The 25,843-nt window shown below is 33.9% G+C and overlaps 1 protein-coding gene across 1 annotated transcript in view; it reads left to right on the forward strand.

Annotated features, from left to right (window-relative positions):
• Nucleotides 1-25,843, forward strand: part of HTR2C (5-hydroxytryptamine receptor 2C) — a 131,332-nt gene that overhangs the window by 76,389 nt on the left and 29,100 nt on the right. The window contains exon 3 of the mRNA XM_045865254.2: nucleotides 12,268-12,468. Within this exon, the coding sequence (XP_045721210.1) occupies nucleotides 12,268-12,468 (201 nt within the window). The remainder of the gene's footprint in view (nucleotides 1-12,267; nucleotides 12,469-25,843) is intronic.

Raw genomic sequence — 25,843 nt, forward strand, 5'->3', positions numbered from 1 at the left:
CCCTGAAAGCTAAGCAACATCAGCTACCTAATGAAATCCTGTGGACTTATTTTCATAATGTTTGTAATCATCTTTGGGATTTTCCTGTAAAGTTGTATAACACAAAACTGCACCAAGTATGCACCTAACCAGTGTTAAGAATTTGTAGGACAACAGACATTCTATATAATTAATTAGTAGAAAGTTAAAATGTGACTTGAGTGTTACAGAGAATATATAGTAATATTGGGTAATCGACATCTGTAATGTTATACAGTTCTTAATAGAATGACAAAAGCATAACAAAACAGAAATCCTCCTGATCCAAACTAGAGCCATGCATTGTTCATACTAGCTGAAAGAAAATCTGTGTTCATCTATAGAGTTCCACAGAGCAAATTATGTAATAAATAGTGTTCTGTGTTGTAAGCATTTCTGTCCCTCACTAAAATAAAGCTTTACTCATCCTTGGCAGGTTTTCCAGAGAATATTAACTAGAAGAGTGCCCTTTCTGTGAGACTTTCATTTCTGGCTGCTTCTACTTAACACTGCTTTATTTTGATCTATTTGACCGTAAATTCATTCTACTTCCTTTCAAAATCAATGCATTATATTTAGAAGGGCTAAAGGGATATTTGGATAATGACTTGAAAGATATATAGCTACTTCAGGCAATTAGGCACAGCTTTCTCCTTGATATTTGTCCCTCAACCCCTGTTAAGTAAAGCTAGAAGAGCTCCTTTTGGTTTACCTTAAAGTAACAATTTGTAAAAGTGCTGGAGACTGCTCTTCAAATTTCATACATGTCCTGTCAAATCTAACAAAAAGAAATATAAAACCCTACCAGAAATTAATAAGGAGCGCTGAATCCATGGTAGAATTTTAAAATGTTTCTAAAAACTATAATGATGGGACTAAAATTCAAAACAATACTAAAATTCAACCAAGGTTTCATCTCCTCAGTTAGAATGGGGACGTGGTAAAAGGAAATCTTGACTCATTCCCAGCCATGGTTTCTAACTTATTAGGAGGACAAAGGAAGTTGGAGAATGAGAAAAACTGCATTAACTGAAAAAATTGGCCATACAGAAATATAGGGTACCATATAGTTGGAATTATTGCCAAATAAAGTAGCAATAAGCCTTTTTTAAAGCACAACCTTTCTGTAAATTCAAGCATGCCATGATTTTTATGGCTATTCTTTTAATTTGCCAAAAATTAAGAACTGCTCTACCTCAATAATCAACTTCCTACTTCTCAATTCAGTAGTCCCCCTCACCTGTGGTTTTGGCTTTCAGCAGTTTCAGTTACACAGGCCAGAAGCAGATGCTCCTTCTTACACAGCTTCAGAAGGTCACTAGTAGCCCAATGCTGCGTCACTACGCTGACGTCATTCCCCTCACTGCATCTCATCGCCCAGGCATTTTGACATCTCACATCATCACAAGAAGGGTGACTGCAGTACAATAAGATATTTTGAGAGAGAGAGAAAGACCACATTCACAAAACTTGTATTATGGTGTATTGTTACATTGTTCTATTTTATTATTAGTTGTGGTTGTTAATCTCTTATAATGCCTAATGTATAAATTGAACTTTACAAAAAGTATGTAGGTCCAGGAAAAACAGCATCTATAGGGTTCAGTATTATCCACAGTTTCAGGCATCCACTGGTGGTCTTAAATGGATCCCTTGTGGATCACTGGGGGCCGCTGTATAAAATTCTTCCTTCCAACTCTCTAACTCCCTCACTCACAAATATCCTGTTCTGAGACGTCATTCTGATCTCCTTGATGTGCTCTCCAAATCACTTGCTTCTTCCAGACTTCACTTTCTTCCCTCCCTAGCCTTCTCTGAGAAGCCTATCTCATAAACCTGGAGGGAGTTAAGTTTATCACACTCAGTATTTCCAGAACATCATGTGTACTACATGTCACTAAAATTTTTATTTACATGTTAGCTTCTTCGTTATATAGTGACCTCCTAGTTACTAATATGGAAAAAATTTTAAATGAAATACAGTACACATTGAAAAAGCAGGATGGAATCATGGCTTTTCATCTGTTTTTTTTTTCTTTTTTTCTCTTTTTTTTTCATATGTATATTAATTCCAAATTATCAACTGCATCACTTGGAGCATGAACATCACCAAACCTCAGGGGTTTTAGTTTTAATCTGTAACTACACTATAATGTTATTTTGAGGCATCAATGATATCATCCATGTAAGGTTTCCTAGAAAAAAATACACTTAACTAATGCTAGTTTCTTTTTATCTAATGAATGTAAGGATTTTCACTATATTATAAAATATATAAATATGGTATTACAGTAGGTTAAATGCAATACACTGTAGTTCATGCTGGGAGAGCCTGAAAAATCATTTACTAAACTTCAATGCATACTCCTAATAAACACTTTCCAAAGATAGTAATAGGAAAACCATTTTTAATATATTCTAAGCCAACAGCCAGTATAATAATAATGTGTGGTTGTAGGAGTAAGCAGATAGAAACAAAAGGGGAAAAAAAGTACAGCAATGGGTGACACTCTTTATGATAAATGAGGCATCAAAGTCAATGCTGAAAGAAAACATGTTAAATTTGAGATACTCAACTCTCTTCACACTCAAAAATTAATTCTGGGAAGATTAAAAAGTTGACTCTTTAAAACTGACCCAAAGAAAAACAAGAAGAAAGTGGATCGGATATTTACTCAACTAGTGGCTATTTACCTAACACCTGAGATGAGCAAGCCACATTTGATGACACGAATCAGAACACTGACAGATTTGGCTACATATAAATACAAAACTTGACAATGGCAATACTTTTAAATAATGCAAAATAAACTGGAATAAAATAATTGCAGCAAGATCTAAACATAAAAATTTAAAAGATAAAGAAATGAGTGGCATAAAATATTTGAGACGATTATTAATGTTAAAATGCTGCATTAGAAAACATTGTAAAATATACCTATAGGTTTACTTAGGACAGTGTATATAATGTACCCCTTGATATTGGGAACTAGATATGAACATGACATTTCCATGTTCTCATTCATACTACTATTCAAAATCCCCATTTCCATTCTCTATACTAATAATATGGTCTCAGCATGAAAGATTTCCTACAGTTTCTAAACTCTCTGATGTTATAAAATTTGAAATTGTATTTTTTTACACAAAAATTGGATTGCGGACATCAGCAAAAATGGTGGACTAGGGACTTCCAAAATCCTCTCTTTGTTAAAACGACAGGAAAAATGACAAAAATTGTCAGATTCAACTAATTCAGGACTCTGGAGATTAACTGAAGGCTTACAGCAATTGGGGAGTGTTTATGCAAGAAAAGTGACTGAAACTTGGTAAGAGCAGCAATCCCTGTGGCATTTTAACTTGCTCCAGTCTCATTTCCCCTCTGAGGCTTCCAGGTAACCTTAAAAACCAACAGCCTCCAACGAGGGTGCAAACCAGCTGGCTAACAGCTGCCAGAGGGGAACAGAACAGGGTTAGAGCTCCTTCAGACCTTCATTTCCAGAGAATTGTCATGATTTGAATTATCTGGCAGTTCCGTAGGAGAATTAATACCAATCCTTCAAAAAGTCTTGCAAAGGGGCACCTGCGTGGCTCAGTCGTTAAGTGTCTGACTTTGGCTCAGGTCATGAGCCCATGGTCCTAGGATTGAGCCCCGTATCGGGCTCCCTGCTCGGCAGGAAGCCTGCTTCTCCCTCTTCCACTCCCTCTGCTTGTGTTCCCTCTCTTGCTGTCTCTCTCTCTCTGTTAAATAGATAAATAAAATCTTAAAAAAAAAAAAGTCTTGCAAAAATAAAAGAGAGGGGAATTCTGGTATTATCTTGACGCCAAAACCAGACAAAGACATCACAAGAAAAACAAAAAAAACCCCTATAGATCCACATCTCTTATGAATATAGATACAAACATCCTTAACAAAACACTAGTAAATTGAATCTAGCAATCTATAAAAACGGCTGAACACTAAGAAAATGGATATTATCCCAGAAAAGCAAAGTTGGTTCAACATATGAAACTCAATCAATGTAATACCCCTTATTAATAGAATAAAGGAAAAAAACTACCTGATTACCTCAATAGACACAAATAAGCATTTGACAAAATCCAAACCCCTTTTGTGATAAAAAAAAAAAACAACTAAAATAGAAAGTAACTTCCTCAACCTAATCAAGAACTCTGTGTAAAGAGAAGCTGTGTGAAAGGACACACATATATATGAGTTTGTTGTGTTTATTTGATTCCTACTGAAATTAAACTTTAGGGCGCCTGGGTGGCTTAGTTGGTTAAGCATCTGCCTCCGGCTCAGGTCACGATCCCAGGATCCTGGGATCAAGTCCCGCATCCAGCTCCCAGCTCAGCAGGGAGTCTGCTTCTCCCTCTACCCCTACCCCCTGCTTGTGATCTCTCTCACGCTCTCTCTCAAATAAATAAATAAAATCTTTAAAAAAAAAGAAATTAAATTTCAACTGTTCAAATTAAGCATGAAATTTTCTAAGTGGCTTGGGTGAAATGCTGTTTAAATTCCTTTCTCTTTTGAATAATAATGTTCTCCAAGATCAGATGACTAGAGGGTGGAGTCATGTAGCACAAATCCTCATTAAGGTATACTTGGTTAAGCAAAGACCACCAGGAAAATATTCATGATTTCTTCCATGTCCTTCTCTCTTTCCCACCACCCAAGATCCATAAAATTGTTGTCTTCCGCTGAAGAGAATATCACCAGATTTTTTTTTTTTTTTTTACCATTTGCCCATAGGAAGAGATTTAAAGTCAGCTTGAAAGGAACTCAATCGTAAATTATATGGAAAACTCCAGGGTATATAGACTGTGGGACTATCTCCGGGAACAAATCCAGAGTGTTTTCAAAAGATATTCTACATCATATCAAACCTTTCAGGTGTCAGGAGAATTTTCTCTTTTTATTTTAGTCGATGGAAAATTATATTGTTAGAATATGGAGCTTAAGTTTGAATAAGAGGTGGGTTCTTAGTTACCAGGCTTCTAGATCATTTAGGCTATTAATAATCACAACCAGTTCATCAGGAACAGAAGATCAGGTTGAAAGAGGCCTTCATGTTCACACACAGAAGCATCAATCAACAGCAAGCCCCTTGGCAGAAAGCGGAACTTCGTGGTGCAGCAGTTAACCTTCACATGGGCGGGGAGGTTGAACATCCTGCATAGTGCTGCCAGGAAATCCCTATTTTATAGTTAGGGGGCTGGCTGGTTGCATATGTAGGATGTCCCATCTCCCCGCCCACTTCATCGAGACACATAGGAGAAACATCACCGTCTCACTGCAGAACCATGAAATCTGCGTGTCACAGAAATACAGACGCTGCGTTGGATGACTGAAAAGGAACTCTGACATATGTATTTAGTAGAGGAGAGGGCACTGGGTGTCATCACCTTGGCTCAAAAAAGGCAGTAGCTCTGGGAGTGGCTCTGTAAGTTCAGGGTCAAGGTCAAATCGATCTGTAAGATCAAGTTAACAGTAAATTTTAAAAATGCCTCAATGTCAGAAGCAAGAGATTTTGGAACAGTAGTACAGAGAAGATCCAATCATTCTAAATCAAGTTCAAGTGGGTGGAAACAGTCTAATTATCAGAGAAAAATCAAGTTACAAGGAGGTGGGTGTGATTCCAAGGGAGAAAGTTAGTGGCATGTTCCCAAAAGCATTTATAAGATATAATTGATGTTAGATGCAGTATCCAGTCATATCCAGGGAACTCTGTCAAAGGCAAAGTGATAGGAAATATCAAAAGCAGAGTTGCGTTTTCAAAAATACACAGGCAGGAATAAAATGGTAAAGCAAAATCCAGCCAATCCTATGGGCTGGACTCTTCTGCTTCTGAATTCTAGAGGGAGGATATAATCTCAGAATAAAAATAAGTCATTTAAATGGAATAAATACAGCTTTATTTTTAAAATGTACTGTTATACTTAATTTCCCAATTTTCACGGTAGATTGCTAAAAATTTCACTATGGACCCGTATATGGGAAATACCTATAGGAGACTTTGCTGGGAGACAATTAGTTCTGTTAATAATACCAACTTGAGTGACAGCCTGGGATGCCATCTCAAAAGACCCTGGAGTCCTAAAAAGGGTTTATTTGCTATGCAGTCAAATCTAGGCTAAGTTTCCAGTCAACCATCCCTGGCTTTGGCACTCTTCAGTCAGTGGCAAGTGGGCCAATCTTAGCCCAAGGAAAAAGCTAACTCTGGGTTGAAGATTCAATGTATTTGTATCTTATTTTTCCCTCGGCAGCACAGACTCTCCACTGGAATCCTGAATTCAGTGAATGGTTCAGAAATTTGTGTTTTTATGTCTAAGGACCCAAATGTCCATGCAAATTTATGGACAAACTACCATTTATAACATTCCCTTATAATTGCCTGTGGAGTCTGTAGAGATAGTCCCTCTTTCATCACTAATATTGGTAATTTGTGTCTTCTAATTTTATTTCTCCCTCAATCTGCCTAGGAGTTTAGCAGTGTTATTGATTTTTTTTTTTAAAAAACCGTTTCCTTTCATTGAATTTTTTTCTATTATTGTCCTTCCTCAGTTTCAATGATTTCTGCTTCTATATTTATGACTGCCTTTCTTCTGATACTTTCATTTTAATTTGCCCTTCTTTGTCTAAGACTTTAATATGGAAATTTAGATCATGGTTTTGAGATTTTCTTCTTTTCTAAAATAAACAATGTTAGAAATTTCCCTCTGAGCACTGTTTTAGCACCAACACACAAGTTTTTATATGTTTTATTTTAATTTTTATTTAGTTCAAATTATTTCTTAAATGAATCCGAGTCTTCTTCTTTGAAACATGAATTATGTAGAACTGTGTTGTTTAATTTTCAAATACTTGGACTTTTTCAAGATATCTTTTTGTTACTGGTTTTTAGGTTAATTCTGTTAAGGTCAGAGAATAGACATTGCATTATATCAATCATTTTAATTTCTTAAGAATTATTTTATGACCCAGCATATGGTCTTTTCTGGTCTATTTTTTATGGGCTCTTGAAAAACATGTGTATTCTTCTATTGTTGGATAGAGTGTTTTATAAATGTCAATTTAGTCAAGTTCATTGTTAATGCTATTCAGTTTTTTTATCGCTGGCAATTTTCTGCCTACTTTTGTCAGTTACTGAGGGAAGGATGTTGAAATCTCAAAGTATAATTGTGATTGTATTTTTGATTTCTTCTTTTCTTTTGCTTCATGAAATTTTTTTGCTTCATGAAATTTGAAATTCTGTTATTATGTACATAAATGTTTAGGATTGTTATATAGCCTTGATAAGTTGACAACTTTATCATTGTAACATGGTCTATGTTATTCCTAGTAATATTATTTGATCTGAAATTTACTTTGATATTAACATAACAACTCCAGTAGTCCTTTGATTAGTGTTTGCATTGTGTGTCCTTTTCTGTCCTTTTACTGTATGTTTACCTATATCATCATATTCAAACTTATAGGGTTCCTTATAGACAGCATATAACTGGGTAATATTTATTTTTGTTCTTTTAAATCCAGCATGACTGTCTCTTTAAATTGATACAATTTATACTTACACCATTTCCATTTAGCGCAAGTATTGTTTAGTTTGGAATTATGCTTACTATTTTATTGTTTTCTATTTATCTCTTTTTATTCCTTTTTTTTTCTTATTTCTGATTTACTTTGGGGTTTATGCATTTTATTTTAGTATTCAATTTTTATTGATCTACTGGATTTTTGACTATATTTCTTCATACAATTTTTTTTTTAGTGATTGCTCTCTAGATTAAAATATACATACCTAAAGTTTCACAATTTTCTTACAGTTACTATTTTATCACTTCAAGTGAATATAAAAACCTTATAACCATATAGGTTCCTTTCCTCCTTTTTGTTTTAATTGCAATATGGGGATAAATCTATACACATGGAGAAACTTCTCAGACAACGTTATAATTTTTAATAGTCACATGTATTTTAAAGACCTAAGATAAGAAAAATAATCTGTTTCCCAAATTATTTACCAATTCTGTTCTTCTTCATTCATTCATTCTTGAAGTTTACAAGTTTTCTTGTAGTATAAATTCTTTCTGAAGAACATCTTTTAGCATTTTTTAGAGCAAGTCTCCTGTCAATCAGTTCATTGTTTCCCCTCATATGAAAATTTCTTTATTTCACAGTCATTTTTTTTGAAGATATTTTCACTGGATGTAGAATTCTGGGTTATGATTATACTGCCTTTTGGCCTCCATGATATCTGATGAAAAATTTGAAGTTGTTCAAGCCATTGCTCCTTATACCTAAAAAGTCATTTTTCTCAGCTACTTCAAGATGGTTTCCTTTATCTTTGAAGCATGATTATCTTTGAGTTTAACCATTTGGGTTTTGCAGAACTTCTTAAATCTGTAAATTTGTTTTTCACCAAAAATATGGGATGTTTTAGACCATTATTTCTTCAAATACTTTTTCTGTATCAATTTTTTCCCCTCCTCAGATTCCAATGACTCAAATGTTACACATCTACATATTGTTCCATAGGTCCCTATTATATTCATTTATTTTCAATTTTTTTCTCACTCTTCTTCAGTTTGGATAATTTTTATTAATCTACATTCAGTTTTAATGGCTCTTCATCTGTCATCTCCATTCTTTTATTAAGACCATACAGTGATTTTCTTCTTTCAGATATTATATGTTTTTTCAACTCTAAATTCTCCATTTGGTTCTTTTTATAAATTCTACTTATTTGAGATGTCCTCTTTCTGTTTATTTCAAGAGCTTCCACCCTTCCTTCATTGAGCATGATTATGGTAGCTGCTTTGAAGACTGTAAATTTCTGTCCTGTCTAATTTCTGAATTTAATGTAATGGAAATGTACTTATTTCATTATTGTTTATAATATTTGTTATTGGTTTTTGGTAAATTATAAAATTTAAGGGGATTCCTTTCATCACTATATAATTAAAATTTTAATTAGGAATAGCTTCTGTATTTTATCAAACTATTCTTCAATATCTATTAAAAGGTCATAAAATATCTTTACAAATGTTAATATAAGGTATAATATTGGCAGATTTTTATGATATTGAATTACCCTTGCATCCCTGAAATAGTTTTTGTTTTTACATGGTATTATTCCTTTGACACTTTGCTGAATTCTATTTGTTAATATTTTGTTTGTAACTTTGAATCTATATCAATGAATGTTATTTGTCTCTAGTCTCATTCTTTCAGTGTTTTATAGATTTTGAAATTGACACTATATTATTTTATGAAATGAATTATGGGAACTTTTAAACTTTTCTATGGTCCTTCATCTTTCCATACATGTTAACTTAATGGGATTACTTACCTTCTTATTTCTTTTCTAGCTTTGGGATTATTTCTTTTTTTGTTTACTATCTTCTATAAAAGGCAAATACATAAAGAAATACTTACAAATTTATGTTAATGGCCACACAATGTGTAAAGGTGTAATTTGTGACAATAACAAAGACAGAAAGAGATAGAGCAAAAATTTGTATACTACTGAAACAAAATTAGTATTAATTAAACCTTGGTTATTATAATGTTAAGGTTATCATTTTAATTCCCAAGTTAAGAAAAAAATTAAAATAATATACAGAAAAGGAAACAAGAAAAAAATCAAAAGTTACCCTATGAAAATCAATTAATCACAAATAAAGTGAATAACAGAAAAATTTATGAGGAAATGATATGTATCATATAAAAACAAATAACAAATGTAGAAATAAATTCTTCTGGTAGCTGTAATTATTTTAAATGTACATGGACTAAACTGTCCAGTTATAAGGCAAAGATTAACAGGATTGTTAAAAATACATGATGTCAGAATGAGTTAAGAAAGAACCTTCCTGTATATGCTATCAATAAGAGACTCATTTTAGATTCAAAGTCACAAATAGGTTAAAGTAAAAGGATGGAAAAGATATTCCATGCAAATAGTAACCAATAAAAGCTGAGGTGGCTATATTAGTGTCAGACAAAATAGAACTTAAGACAAAACTTGTTATGAGAGACAAAGAAGGACATTATATATTGATAAAAGTGTCAAAGCATCAAGAAGGTATAATAATTTCAACTAAATATGCATCCAACAAGAGATACCAAAAATATAGGAAGCAAAACTGACAAAAATGGAAAAAAAGATCTAAAATAATACTTGGAGACATGAATATCCTATTTTCAATAATGAATAGAGCAACTAAACAGGATAAATAAGAAAATAGAGGCCTTGAACAATACTATGAATTAACTTATCCCATCAAACATATATAGAACACCCCATCCAAGAACAGCAGAAAAAATATTTTTCTGAAGTGCACATGGAACATTCTCTGGGATAGATCATATTCAAAACAAGCATTAAAATTTTTAAGTATTAGCATTCAAAGGATCTTCTCCAAAATGAAATGAAACTAGAAATCAATAACAGAAGAAAACTGATAAATTCATAAATATGTGGAAATTAAACACCACAGTCATTATTAAACAACCAATAGATCAAAGAAGAAATTACAAATGAAATTAGAAAATATTTTGAGAAGAGTGAAATGAAAACTTATCAAAACTTATGGGGTACAGCAAATGCAGTGCTCTGACAGAAATTTATAGCTGTAAATGCCTACCTTTAAAAAGAAGGAAGATCCCAAATCAATAGCCTAACTCTAGATCTTAAGGAGCTAGAAAAGAAGAACAAACTTAACCCAAACTATCAAAAGAAAGAAAATGGTAAAGATTAAAATGGAGATGAACAAAATAGAGAATAGAAGAAAACAAAAACAGAAAAGTCCAGGACCACATGGCTTCACTGACAAATTTTACCAAACATTTAAAGAATGAACACTGATTCTTATCAAACTCCTACAAAATAGAAGATGCGGGAACACTTGGTAACTCATTCTATTAGACCAGCATTATCCAGATACCAAAGCCAGATAATGACATTACAAGAAAAGACAAGTATAGGCCAATATTACTTATAAATATAGATGCAAAAATCCTCAACAAAATACTAGCAAACTAAATATAACATCACAGTATACACCATGCCCAAATGAGATTTATCACAGGAATGCAAAGATGGTTCAACACGTAAAAATCAACCAATGTAATGCATCACATTAATAGAATTAAGGTAAGAAAACCACATGATCATCTCAAATGATGCAAAAAAAAAAAGCATTTGACGAAATCCATCGCTCTTTTATGATGAAAACACCCAACAAACTAGAAATAGAAGGAAACTTCCTCAACATGATAAAAGGCATTTATGAAAAACCCACAGCTAACATCCTACTTAATTGTGAAAGAATGGAAGATTTTCTTTTCAGATCAGGAAAAAGACAAGATGGCTGTGTTTACTACTTCCATTCAACAGTGCACTAGAAATCATATATGGAGCACTTAAACAAGAAAGAAAATAAAAGGCAAAGGAAAATTTGAAAAGAAAAAGTAAAATTATCTCCATTCAAAGATGACATGATGTTGTAACAGAAAATCCTAAAAAACCCTCACACACAAAAATAGATCTAATAAATGAATGCAGCAAAGTTGCAGTATACAAGATTAACACACGAAAAGCAGTTACAGTTCTACATACTAGCAATGAACTGTCCATAAAGGAAATTTTAAAAAGGATTCTATTTGCAAGAGCATAAAAAAAATCTCAACTAATAAGAGCATTAGCCATAAAAAGGAATAAAGTACTAATACATACTACAAAATGGATGAACCTCGAAAACTGTATGTTAGTGAAAGAAGCCAGGCACCTATTGTGTGATTCCATTTACATGAAATATACTGATTAGTTAAATACATAGAGACAAAAAACAGATTAGAGATTTGCAGGGGCTGGGGGAGGGGAGATTGGGGAGTGACTGCTTAATGAATAGTGGTTTCTTTTTGGAATGATGAAATGTTTTGAAACTAGAAAGAAGTGAAGGTTGCATAATATTGTGACTGTACTAAATGCCACAGGACGGTACACTTTTAAATGATTAATATTATGTAAATTTTATCTCAATAAGAAATAATGTATGTAACACAGAAGGTATTATCATCATCATTGTCATCATTATCATTACTATGGAAAATCATGTTTCCCAAATTTCACTCTCCTTAAAAAACTTAGATTATGAGAGGAAAAAAAAAAAGTAGACTAAAATGTAAAACTAGATTGTTTAATTTGGATAATATGTTCTTGTCTTCTCTCTTTTCTTTTTCAGATTATGTCTGGCCACTACCTAGATATTTGTGCCCCGTCTGGATTTCTTTGGATGTTTTATTTTCTACAGCGTCCATCATGCACCTCTGCGCTATCTCGCTGGATCGGTATGTAGCAATACGTAATCCTATTGAGCATAGCCGTTTCAATTCGCGGACTAAGGCCATCATGAAGATTGCTATTGTTTGGGCAATTTCGATAGGTAAATAACTTTCTTGGCCATTAGAATTGCAGCGGCTATGCTCAATACTTTCGGATTATGTACTGTGAACAACGTACAGACGTCGACTGGTAACATTTGCGTTTAATCGGGATTCTATTTAAGAATTATTCTTAACCTATATATCTAATATTTAGGTTAACAATAATGAAAGAAATGTAATGTATGTTAATATGTAAATGTAAAGTTTCTATTTATGCTGCTAAGTTATTTTATGCATTAGTATGCCAATGAATTCTGCAACACAGATACATAATCTTTGAGATATTTAAAACGATTTGAAGACAAAGATATATGGTAGTCTAATTTTTTTAAATATAGCATTAAAATCTTCCAAAAGATAAATCTATCACAGAGTATTAATCTTAATATTTTTATTCTAATTTCACATCTTCTTGAGTGGAAAAATCAAGTGTCACATGAATCTTCATGAAGTAAACATGTCTAAATTTATGCTGTTAATTGACCTAAAATATACTATTTTGCCTCTGTTTTTAAATATCTTCTTAGATTCTGCTTATGTAAAAAAGAGAAAAAATCCATTTTTTAAAGATTTGGGGGAGGTTGAAGGGAGAGAAATGATCATCTTATTGCTTATGATTGAGATATTCACAAATGCCTTAAAAATGCTAATATTCAAGTCACAAAACTTAACCAATTGGACTGTAAGGGCTTTTACAATCTTTTTTTTTTCCTTTTGTTTCCTCCTCTTCCAGTTGGAACTTATATTTAGTATCTCATTAAATAATTCCTCCTCAGAGTAATGTTTTTATAAAAGGTTCTGGTAAAGTTTAGAACAAGATCAAGACATCTATACAGGCTTCACTGGTATCATCTGAAGATTTTGATTCTGGGTTTATTGATAAAATAAATTTAAGTTTTAAGATTGTTCTATTGTAGGTGAACACACACAAACAACACACACCTTTGGATAAAAAGCAACAAAACTTCTCCTAGAAAAAAAGTGAATCTATTTACACAGTTTGCCCTACATATTCAAGGGCTCATGGATTTTACTTCCTCCACTCCAAAGAGCTCATTTGAAAAAATGCCAGTTCTTACAGTGCTTATAAAGGAAATATACAGCTAAATTAAATTAGAGTATTAGGGGCATTGGCTTCTAATAATGACAGATGGGCAATCTGCAATGATGTTTGTGTTAAAGACAACAAAAAAGTATGGAAAAAAATACTATTAGCATTGAGAAGCTAATAAGATAGTGAAGAATCCAGAAAAAGACAGAAATCCAAGAAGAATGACTATGACTTTTGGGTCACTTTTGCCAAGGATGCATTTGCAAACCTGAAGATGTGACTGAATGTTGCGAAGCTCATTTCACATTCTCACAAGCAAAGAAGGTCTAAAGCAGAAATACAGAGTATGATAAGGTTCGACCACCTTGAGCTTATTTTTTGAATGCCAAAGACCTGTACACTAGAAATAAGGATGGACTAGGCTTAAACCACTCTTGACATGAAATTCAGGCCAGGATTAAGTTATGTGTGTAACCAATAAAAATCTGAAGCCTGAAAATTGGATTAAGGTGATTTCATATTTTTCAAGTTTCTGATTTCTCTGATATAAGCAAAAAAAATCACTGTACACTTCAAATTATTTCTTTTAATAATATTTAATTCCAGTAGCTAGAGTACAATGATAAACAGACACATGAAAAGACAAAACAACTTGAATCAGCTATAACATAATAAAAGATAATACAAACAAACTCACTGACACTCAAGGTAGTGGAATTACCAGACATAGACTTTAAAGAACTATTTGTATTCTGTATATGAAAATTATAAGCTGAATTTAAATATTTCAGCAAAAAAACTACAAACTACAAACAGGGACATTTAAGATTTGAGAAGCAGTTGGAAAATCTGGAGCTTAGGCATAACACAAAAACCCAAGAACTCAAAGGCAGTTTAGACATAACTAAAAACATTACTGGAGGTCGATTAGAAGAAACAGTGATGAATGAAGCAAGGAGAATTAGAAGAATACAGAAGAGAGAGGAAAGAGTAAGAACAGACATACAACCTGGGTGGTGCCTTCGGTTAAGCGTTCAGCTCTTGGTTTCAGCTCAGGTCATGATCTAGGGTCATGAGATCAAGCCCTGCATCAGGCTCCACTCTCAGCACGGAGTCTGCTTAAGTTTCTCTCTCCCTCTCCTTTTGTCCCTGCCCTCCATGCATGTGCTCTCAATCTCTCTAAAATAAATAAATAAACCTTAAAAACAAAATAAAATGAGAAGACTTTTACAAGGTGAGAAAAGAATGGCAGAAGAGCAATATTTGAAGAAATAGTGGCTTTTGGAATTGAAGACACCGATTCTTACATTGAAAGAACTCAACAAACCTCAAGCAGAATGAATAAGAAGAAATCAACATTTGGACGCCTCATAACAACATTACAGAAAAAAAGAAAAAAATTGATTTTAAAGAGGAAAAAATAAAGAGATCATCTTCAATAGAATTATGATAAGACGGATGAATACCTTCTCAACAGCAACAAAGAAAACTAGATATTGAAATGACAGTGTCGATGTGCTGATAAAAAGTGACTGCTAAATTAAAACCATATACTCAGCAAAATTACACCTCAGGAATTGAAGTGAAATGAAGACTATCTGGCAAGCAAAAGTCAGGAGAACAAGACAAAATCAGACTCCTACTTAAGGAAATCCTAAAGGATGTTCTTAAAACAAAGGAAAATGGTCACAGATGGAAGAATGGAGGTGCAAGAAACAAGAACAATGAAAATGATATATGTTGAATTATTGTGTTGTACACCTGAAACAAATGTAACACTGTGTGTCAACGATACTCAAATTTAAAAAAAAAAAAGAATCACTGGAAAAAAAGAAAATGGTAAATATGTGGTTAAATATGAATAAAAATTGACTGTATAAAACAAAAATAATTATGTCTTCTGAAGTTCAGAATATTTATGGAATTAAAATTCACAAAAAATAGCATATAAGTAAACAGGTTGAAAGTAAGCTTTATTCATTATCCAGGAGAAAGATAAAAATGATATTTAATATTAAGCTTTGATGAATAAGGTATAACTTGTACATTCAAAGGCAATCACTAATAGAAAAGGAATGTTTAACTTCCAAATTTATAGAGGAATATTATAGAATAAAAAAGCAAATCCAATAGGGGGCAATAAAAGATAGAAAAAGCAACACAGATCAGGTGGGGAAAATATAAAAACGTACTAAGATGGCAGAATTGAAACCAAATGTATCAGTAATTATACTAATTGAAAATGGAACTCAATATTCTAAGTTTGTCAGACAGGATTTGAAAAAATAATCCAACTATGTGTTTACAAGAGGCATATATAAATCATAAGGAAAGTGAGAAATAAAAATAGGTACTCCACATGAACAGTAACTGACAGAAAAATTGTGTAGCTTTATTAATAATCTGACAGATTTATAGAGGACTTTTCAGCAAAAAAATTTTTTTAAAAAGTTTATTTCATAATGATAAAAGATTTAATTCATCTGAAAGACATAGCATAATGAACTTGTATGTGTATAATAATATGGCTTCAACATTACTAAATCAAAAATGGACAGAACTATAAAAACAGACAAATCTACAATCATGGTGTGAAATTTTAAACATACCTTTTTCAATAATTGTATGAGAAGAATGAACAAAGCAGAACTCACTAACAAGTGAAAAATATATATTCCCAGCATTTGAACAAGAATATTTATCAAAATTAACCATAGATTTGGCTATAAATCAATTCTCATTAAATTCCAAACTGTTGGAATCATAAAGTACATATTCTTTGGCTAAAATACAAATGAGATAGAAATGTTTATCAAAAGATAACTAGGGGCACCCGGGTGGCTCAGTCGTTAAGCGTCTGCCTTCGGCTCTGGTCATGATCCCAGGGTCCTGGGATCGAGCCCTGCATTGGGCTCCCTGCTCTGTGGGAAGCCTCTCCCGCTCCCCTTTCCCCTGCCTGTGTTCCTTCTCTTGCTGTATCTCTCTCTGTCAAATAAATAAATAAAATATTTTTTAAAAGATAACTAGAAAATCTCCATATATTTGGAAATTAAGAAATTACTTTCCAACAAACTTTGACCCAGTAATTTAAAATCCATTGATAATTCTTCCCTAAATCATTTATTATTATGTGATTATAGAATGATAATTTTTCTTGCTTTATCCTTCTTTCTTCCTCTTTTAGTTAGCATTATACTGTATGGAAGAGTTTTCCCTCCCACCCTTTGCCATTTATTTATTCATATTGGTAAAAACTTTTGAATTCTGTTGTAATCAATATAACTCAAGTCATTGCTGTACTTAATTATTTTGATGCTCAAATTGTCCTAGATTATTTCATGAGAACTCCTTTTAATATGTACCATCAGTTTTTGAGCACTTACTTTCTGGCATGAATGATGCCAGATTCACCTTTTACTTTCCATGCCCCAGTTCTGCAATCAGTCCTCTCATATAAGGAACTTGTGTTCTTTTTAGTGGTCAATTGTTTTATAAAACCAGATATGGAATCTAGGTATGCTCATTGCTACTAGGACATTTTTGCTTCTATGTGTCTATGCCTTTAATCCCAATCCAGTAACATAGGATTCTTCTGTTAATTTCCTAATTCTTTATTATTCCTCATTTTTCTCACAGCGAGCAAAAGCATCAATATATTTATTTACTTATTACTTATATTTTTAAATCCTACAATACAACAAATTCATTTCAGAATTTCTATCCTCATATCAGTACAATAAATAAAACACTATTTTAAAATTGTTATTGCAATTCTTTTTGTCTTTACAATGTTTCCCATCAAGGGTATATAGCCAAAGCATTGTGTTCAAAATGTTAGGATGTTTGAATTTTTTTCTTCTATGTGGTTCTGTTACCAATTGTTTACTGTTAGGCACTTTTTGGTTTCTGTATACACTCAATATTGATTTACCCCACATTGTTGACTTTATTTTTTAATATGTTAAACCTTAATATCAAGTTCCATACCATATGATTTCACTCATATGTGGAATTTAAGAAACAAAACAACCAAGCAAAGGAAGAAAATGAGAGAGAGAGAGTCAAAGCAAGAAACAGACTTTTAATTATAGAGAACAATCTGATGGATACCAGGGAAGAGGGGAAAGGGAGGATGGGTTGAATAGGTGGTGGAAATTCAGGAGTGCATTGTGATGAGCACAGGTGACATATGGAAGTGTGGAATCACCATATTGTACACCTGAAACTAGTATAACACTGTATGTTAACTAACTAGAATTAAAATAAAGACAAAAGGGTGCCTGGGTGGCTCAGTTGGTTAAGCGACTGCCTTCGGCTCAGGTCATGATCCTGGAGTCCTGGGATCGAGTCCCGCATCGGGCTCCCTGCTCGGCAGGGAGTCTGCTTCTCCCTCTGACCTTCCTCCTTCTCATGCTCTCTGTCTCTCATTCTCTCTCTCTCAAATAAATAAATAAAATCTTTAAAAAAAAATAAAGACAAAAAATATATTATGTTCCAAAAGTCAAAACTACACAAATAGTATACCCAGAGACATGTCAGTCTTTCTTCTATCTCTTGGTTAACCCATTCACTAATTTCTGGAGTATATTGCTGGAGTTTATTTTTGCAAAAAAAAAAAAAAAAAAAACACATATATTGTTTTTCTTTTCTTAGATAAAAGATAAAATACTACATACATTAACATGTTGACATTTTTCACTTGATAGTATGTCCTGGAACCATTCTATATCAACTCACGGCAAGATGGTAGATGTAAACCCAAATATCATATAAATGGCCAAAACACTGCATTTAAAAGCCAAATTCCTTCTATTTTTTACATCTGGTAGTACTGCACTGGGTAGATACATCATAATTTATTTAACCAATCTCCTATGTAGTATGAACATTTGAAGTTGTTTCTAATATTTTGCAATTACCAATAATGCCACCAAAAATCATTTGCATACCACTCTGCATACCTCTCACTCTGTATATGTTTTATACTTTTGGAAATTTAATTTCAACAAAAATTCCTAACAGAAATTCCTCATTTATCAAGAGTAAATGTATACATAACAATTAGTAAGGGGTCGAACAATTTTTCATTCCTGCTAGCAATGTAAGAGAGCCTGTTTCCCCAAAGCCTTGTTAAAAGGTGCCTCTTCAAACTTCTAAAATTTTGCCACTCTAATAAGTGAGAAATATCAATTCAGTGCAGTTTCAATTTGCACCTACTTTGTTATGAAAGAAGTTGAGCTTGTTTTCACACACTTAAGTGCCATTGCTAAATTAGTTTTTTGCGAGGTGTACCTTTTGCTCATTTTTCTGTTTTTTAAGCCTTTTCTTTCTTAATTTCAATAGCTCTTGATACATCACAGATAATAAACATTTTACATGTTATAAATGAAAATTTTTTTTCTGTGTTTACTATTTGCTATTGCTTATGGTTCTTCTGCCCTGCAGAATTTTCTTTTTTGCAGTTCATTTTACCAGTCAGATTCCATTTCTATATTGAGTGATTGTTATAAATTCTTGCCCCACACTCGGGTTAGACAGTAAATCAGACATATTTACCTCATTTTTCACACTTAGATCTCTGATCCATTTGGAGTTTATTTTTATGTGTGGTGAGATATGCATTCAGTTTTATCTTCCTCCAAATAATCATTCAGTTGCCTCATGCTGTTTATTTAAAAAGTTTATATAGTCTGTAATTCACAATGCCACTTTTATAGTATATTAAATTTTCTTCCATATCTGAGCCTATTTCTGAAGTTTACATTATATTCCAATAGTGTGTCCATTCATGTGCCAGTTCTCCACTGTTTTAATTATGAAATTTTCACAATAAATTTTGTCATCTGATATGGTTCATTTTCACTCATAACTCTTATCTTTTAGAGCTGGAATGTTTAATTTTCCATATGAGCTTTAACATTAACTTTCCTAGTCCCATTTTAAAATCCTGTTTGTATTTTGATAGGGGTCTCTTTAAATTTATAAAATAATCTAGGAAGAAGTTAACTGAATTCTAAAAAAAAATATTTTCTCTAATCTACATACTAATTTAAATTATGGCCAGTCTTTCTCTTAGGCTTTACAGCCAAGCTTATCATATGGCCACTTTCATGTCTTCCTTGTTGCCATTTATAAGTCATCTCATAAGAATTAATTTTGTAGTTCTATCACTCTACTGAAACTGTTCTCTGTAAGTTCATTAGTGACTTCTTAATTGTGTGATTCATCAGTTCTTAAACTTTTTGGTCTCAGGATCTCTTTACACACTTAAACTATTGAAGACCCCAATGAGCTTTTGTTTATATGCGTTTATCGATATTTATTGTCCTAGAAATTAAAATTGAGAACATTTTATTTATGTATGGATTTATTTAAAAAACAAGAAACCTGTTATATGCTAACATAAATAACATAGCTTTATGAAAAATCACTGCATTTTCCAAAAAAAAATGAAGTTAATGAAGAGTGACATTTTCTTAGACTTTTAAAAATCTGTTTATCATCGGGTGTAATAGAAGACAGCAAGTTTCTCATCTCTGTTTCTGCATCTTTTCTGTCTCAGTGAGTTGCTTTGGCTGAATTATGTGAAGAAAATACTTATCCTCAGATAGGTAGTTTCAATACAGGAAAGTATTTTAATAATGTTTTCAGATAATAGTGGACATTTTCTTCGATATTCACTAAAACCCAGCAAGTTTTTTTGTTTCTTAAATTCAGTTGCAATATGTAATTGGAAACCATATCACTGATTTTTTCATACGCTGTTACATTAAAATCCACTAATCTGTCTTGCACTTTGATATTTTATCTATGCCTTATCTTGTAACGTCAAGCATAGGTCATTCAGAAAATATTGGTTCCCTGGGGGGTGGGAGGGATGGGGTGGCTGGGTGATAGACATTGGGGAGGGTATGTGCTATGGTGAACGCTGTGAATTGTGCAAGACTGTTGAATCACAGATCTGTACCTCTGAAACAAGTGCATATGTTAAAAAAAGAAGAAGAAGAAGAAGATAGCAGGAGGGGAAGATGAAGGGAGGGAATCGGAGGGGGAGACAAACCATGAGAGACTATGGACTCATTAACATTCATTTGTCCATTCACAAAACCAGAAACTATGGTGACATCATTTTTCTTTGGTTTTCTTCACTCTTATCTTTCTGTCTGCTCTTATTTATTCTCTTCATTTTCTGCTTTACTCTCACTCTTCCCCACGAGTTTGGTTTACATCATCCACAGAAAAAAAGCCAAAATCTATCTACTGATGACTCTTAAGTAAACATTTCTATCTCTATCCAGATTATATCCATATCTCTAGTTTCGGATGTACAGGGGTATAGAGATGAATGTCGGAGATGTATCTCAAATGCCATCTTGCCAAGTTGCACTCAAAACCTTCCCCTACCTCCACTTTTTCTTCCTCTCACATTTCTGTTTCTCAGGTGAACAGCAACAGCCTCTCCCATTTACCCAAAAAGGAACCTGAGAATCATTTAGAATTCTTCTCTTTCTCCCCATGGCAAATGAACACAACCTGTTCTCAATATTCCTTAATATTTCTCCTTAATATTTTTCACATTCCAGTCTCTCCATTTCCTCATTTGCTTTCTTAATTTAAGCCTTCGTTGTTTTTTTTAATTTAAATTCAAGTTAGTTAACATAGAATGTATTATTAGTTTCAGGGTAGAATTTAGTGGTTCATTAGTTGCATATAACACCCAGTGCTCATCACATCAAGTGCCCTCCTTAATGTCCATCAGCCAGTTACCCCATCCCCCCACCCATTAAGCCTTTATTGTTAATCATTTATGCATCCATACCTCCTTCTCTCCTACCTCTGTGAAAGGAATGGTTCTTCTCATCATACCCAAGACCCATCTTCACTTCCTTAAGTGAGCCAGGTACACCCATGACAACAAGAACAATAGTTCTCTCCAAATCTCCATGTTCAATTACTCAGAGAATTCCTTCAAACATGCCTTTTTTAAAAATCATTTTCTCTGTGCCTTCTTTATTTTCTGCCTTGATTTTTTAACCATCTTGGTTTTCACATGTTGGCTCACCCTTCTCCTTTGGCCAGGGCCATTTTCCATTGCCACATGAAATTCCCTACCATATTAGTGATTTAGTTATTTCGATACTCAGTAAGGTACTGCCTTAAGGAATTTTGTCCACCTTCATGACTCATTAGTAGCCATAGTTCACAAAGTCAACCCATGACTTCAGAATATCTCCTCTATCTCTTCTTGCAACATCTTCAATATAATTTCACCTTAGGTCAGTGGTTCTGACCTATGTCTATCAATAAAATTCATGATATCCATAAACTTGAGAACTTTTAAAAAATTTTAAGTGCAATGTATACAGTGAAGTACACAAATCTTCAGTGTATACCTTGTTGAATTTTTACAGATGTATACACCACTGTAATGAACACACAGGAAAAGATGTAGAACATTCCAAATATCCAGAGGACTTTCTATTGGCCCCTTTCTGTAATCTCCTATGGGTAACCAATATTCTGACTTCTATAACCATAGATTAGTTTTGCCTGTTTGGAACATCATATAAATGGAAGCACATGATATCTACTCTTTTATGTACTCTTTTCAGTCTGATTTCTTTCAATCAATATTGTATCTATATGATCCCTCCATGTTGTTGCATTTATCAGTAGTTAGTTCTTCATTGTCACATAGTGTTCCATTATATAAACATTAAAAAAATTAATTTACCTTGTTAATATTGATGAACACTTGGTTTGTTTCCAGTGTTTGGCTATTATAAAGTTGCAAAGACCCTGAGTGCCCATGATTTTGGTGGATAAAAACATTCATTTCTGTTGTTCTTTTACCCAAAAGAGAAATCTGATGATCACTTTAGACTTATTCAGTATGTACTGTCAAAGATTTTTCCAAATTGGTTGTGTCCATTCACAAAACCATCCACAATATAAGAGATGAAAGAAATGTAAGAAATGTAAGAAAAAAAATAAAGTTTTTGCCAAAAATTAGTCAGTCCTTATTTACGGGCCAACACACATTTTCTATTAGAACCAGGCAGTAAACATTTTAGGATTTATAGGCCATATGTGATCTCTGATGCATATGTTTTTAACAACCTTTTTTTTTTAAATGTTTTATTTATTTATTCATGAGAGTCAGAGAGAGAGAGAGAGAGGCAGAGGGAGAAGCAGGCTCCCCGCCTAGCAGGGACCCCGATGCAGGATTCGATCCCAGGACCCCGGGATCATGACCTGAGCCGAAGGCAGACGCTTAACCATCTGAGTCACCCAGGCGCCCTTTAACAACCTTTTTAAAATGTAAAATAATTCTTAGTCAACACAAATACAGGCTGTAGGCCAGATTGTGCTTGTGAGTCACAGTTTGCCAAACTCTGGTCCTAATAATTAAATTATGTTCTGGTAAGTATGTAGTGATGATCTCATTTTAGTATTTATTTTCATATCGATAATGAATTATAATGTTGAACACTTTTTCTTACATTTTTGATGTATTTCTTTTATATCCTTTGTGATGTATCTTTTCTACCCATTTGCCTATTTTGAATTTATCTGTCCTTTAAAAACTAATTTCTAGAGGTCTTTTTTACATTCTAAATGAGTCCTTTGCTGAAAATATATCTTCAGAATATTTTCTCCCTACTCTTTTAATGAATTTCACTTTGTCAGTGTTTACTTTAGTAGTCAGAGATTTAAAAAAAAAAAAAATTTTTAAGATTTTATTTATTTGCAAGAGAGAGAATGAGAGACAGAGAGCACGAGAGGGAGGAGGGTCAGAGGGAGAAGCAGACTCCCTGCTGAGCAGGGAGCCCGATGTGGGACTCGATCCCGGGACTCCAGGATCATGACCTGAGCCGAAGGCAGTCGCCTAACCAACTGAGCCACCCAGGCGCCCAGTAGTCAGAGATTTTTATGTCCAGTTTAAGAAAAACTTTTCTATCATCAGTTCAAGAGGATAAGCCCCTCTGGTTTTGGTTTTGCTTTGTTTTTTCTTAATAGCTTGATGAGCTCAGCTTTCACATTTAGGTCTAATAGCCATCTCACCTTAATTCTTGTAAAGGTTGGACTTTCTTTCCCATGTGAATGTCTAATTGATTCAACACCACTTATTAAAAAGATTATTCTCAGGGTGCCTGGGTGGCTCAGTTGGTTAAGCGTCTGCCTTCAGCTCAGGTCTTGAGATCAAGCCCCGCATCAGGCCCTCTGCTCAGCAGGGAGTCTGCTTGTCCCTCTCCCTCTGCCCCTGCTCCTACTCGTGCTTTCTTTCTCCCTCAAATAAATAAAATCTTTTTAAAAAGTAAAAAATAAGGTTATCCTCATCCATTGAATTAGAATGGAATCATTCTCATAAGTGAGGTGACCTTATGTACATTGTTTCTACTCGGCTATCTGTTCTGTTCTATTGGTCCAGTATTCTTTCCTTGTACCAATATTAGGATGTCCTAAATATTGTAGCTTCATACTAAGTCTTGATATCTAATGGAGTAAGTCCTTCAGCTGTGCTCTTTGTCAAAAGTATCCAGGCTATCCTAAGGCTTTTTCATTTTCATATAAGATTTAAATTACCTTCTCAATCTTCTAAATAAAACATTCTGGTTTTTTTATTTTTTTATTAATATGTAATGTATTATTTGTTTCAGGGGTACAGGTCTGTGATTAATCAGTCTAACATAATTCACAGTGCTCACCATAGCACATACCCTCCCCAGTGTCCATCACCCAGCCACCCCATCCCTCCCACCCCCCTCCACTCCAGCAACCCTCAGTTTGTTTCCTGAGATTAAGAGTCTCTTATGGCTTGTCTCCCTCTCCGGTTTCATCTTGCTTCATTTTTCCCTCCCTTCCCCTATGATCCTCTGTCTTGTTTCTCAAATTCCTCATATCAGTGAGATCATATGATACCTGTCTTTCTCTGACTGGCTTATTTCACTTAGCATAATACTCTCTAGTTCCATCCATGTTGTTGCAAACGGCAAGATTTCATTCTTTTTGATGGCTGAATAATATTCCAGTGTGTGTGTGTGTGTGCACGCGCATGTGTGTGTGTGTATACACAACCACATCTTCTTTATCCATTCATCTGTTGGTGGACATCTAGACTCTTTCCATAGTTTGGCTATTGTGGACAATGCTGCTATAAACACTGGGGTGTGTGTGCCCCTTCGGATCACTACATTGGTATCTTTGAGTTAAATACCCAGTAGTGCAATTGCTGGGTCATAGGGTAGCTCTATTTTCAACTTTTTGAGGAACCTCCATACTGTTTTCCAGAGTGGCTGCACCAGCTTGCATTCCCACCAACAGTGTAGGAGGGTTCCCCTTTCTCCACATCCCCGCCAACATCTATCGTTTCCTGACTTGTTAATTTTAGCCATTCTGACTGGTGTGAGGTGGTATCTCATGGAGGTTTTGATTTGGATTTCCCTGATGCCGAGCGATATTGAGCACTTTTTCATGTGTCTGTTGGCCATTTGGAGGTCTTCTTTGGAAAAATGTCTGTTCATGTCTTCTGCCCATTTCTTGATTGGATTCTTTGTTCTTTAGGTGTTGAGTTTGATGAGTTCTTTATAGATTTTGGATACTAGCCCTTTATCTGATATGTCATTTGCAAATATCTTCTCCCATTCTGTCGGTTGTCTTTTGGTTTTGTTGACTGTTTCCTTTGCTTTGCGAAAGCTTTTTATCTTGATGAAGTCCCAATAGTTCATTTTTGCCCTTGCTTCCCTTGCCTTTGGCGATGTTTCTAGGAAGAAGTTGCTTCGGCTGAGGTCAAAGAGGTTGCTGCCTGTGTTCTCCTTTAGGATTTTGATGGACTCCTGTCTCACATTGAGGTCTTTCAACCATTTGGAGTCTATTTTTGTGTGTGGTGTAAGGAAATGGTCCAGTTTCATTCTTCTGCTTGTGGCTATCCAATTTTCCCAACACCATTTGTTGAAGAGACTGTCTTTGTTCCATTGGACATTCTTTCCTGCTTTGTCAAAGATTAGTTGACCATAGAGTTGAGGGTCCATTTCTGGGCTCTCTATTCTGTTCCATTGATCTATGTGTCTGTTTTTTTGCCAGTACCATGCTGTCTTGATGATGACAGCTTTGTAATAGAGCTGGAAGTCCGGAATTGTGATGCCACTGGCTTTGCTTTTCTTTTTCAACATTCCTCTGGCTATGCGGGGTCTTTTCTGGTTCCATACAAATTTTAGGATTATTTGTTCCATTTCTTTGAAAAAAGTGGATGGTATTTTGATGGGGATTGCATTGAATGTGTAGATTGCTCCAGGTAGCATTGACATCTTCACAATATTTGT

The sequence above is a fragment of the Mirounga angustirostris genome, unplaced genomic scaffold (genome assembly GCF_029215605.1).
Source record: "Mirounga angustirostris isolate CCGP_5_RB_7025 unplaced genomic scaffold, mMirAng1.0.hap1 SCAF_11, whole genome shotgun sequence".
Lineage (NCBI taxonomy): Eukaryota > Metazoa > Chordata > Mammalia > Carnivora > Phocidae > Mirounga > Mirounga angustirostris.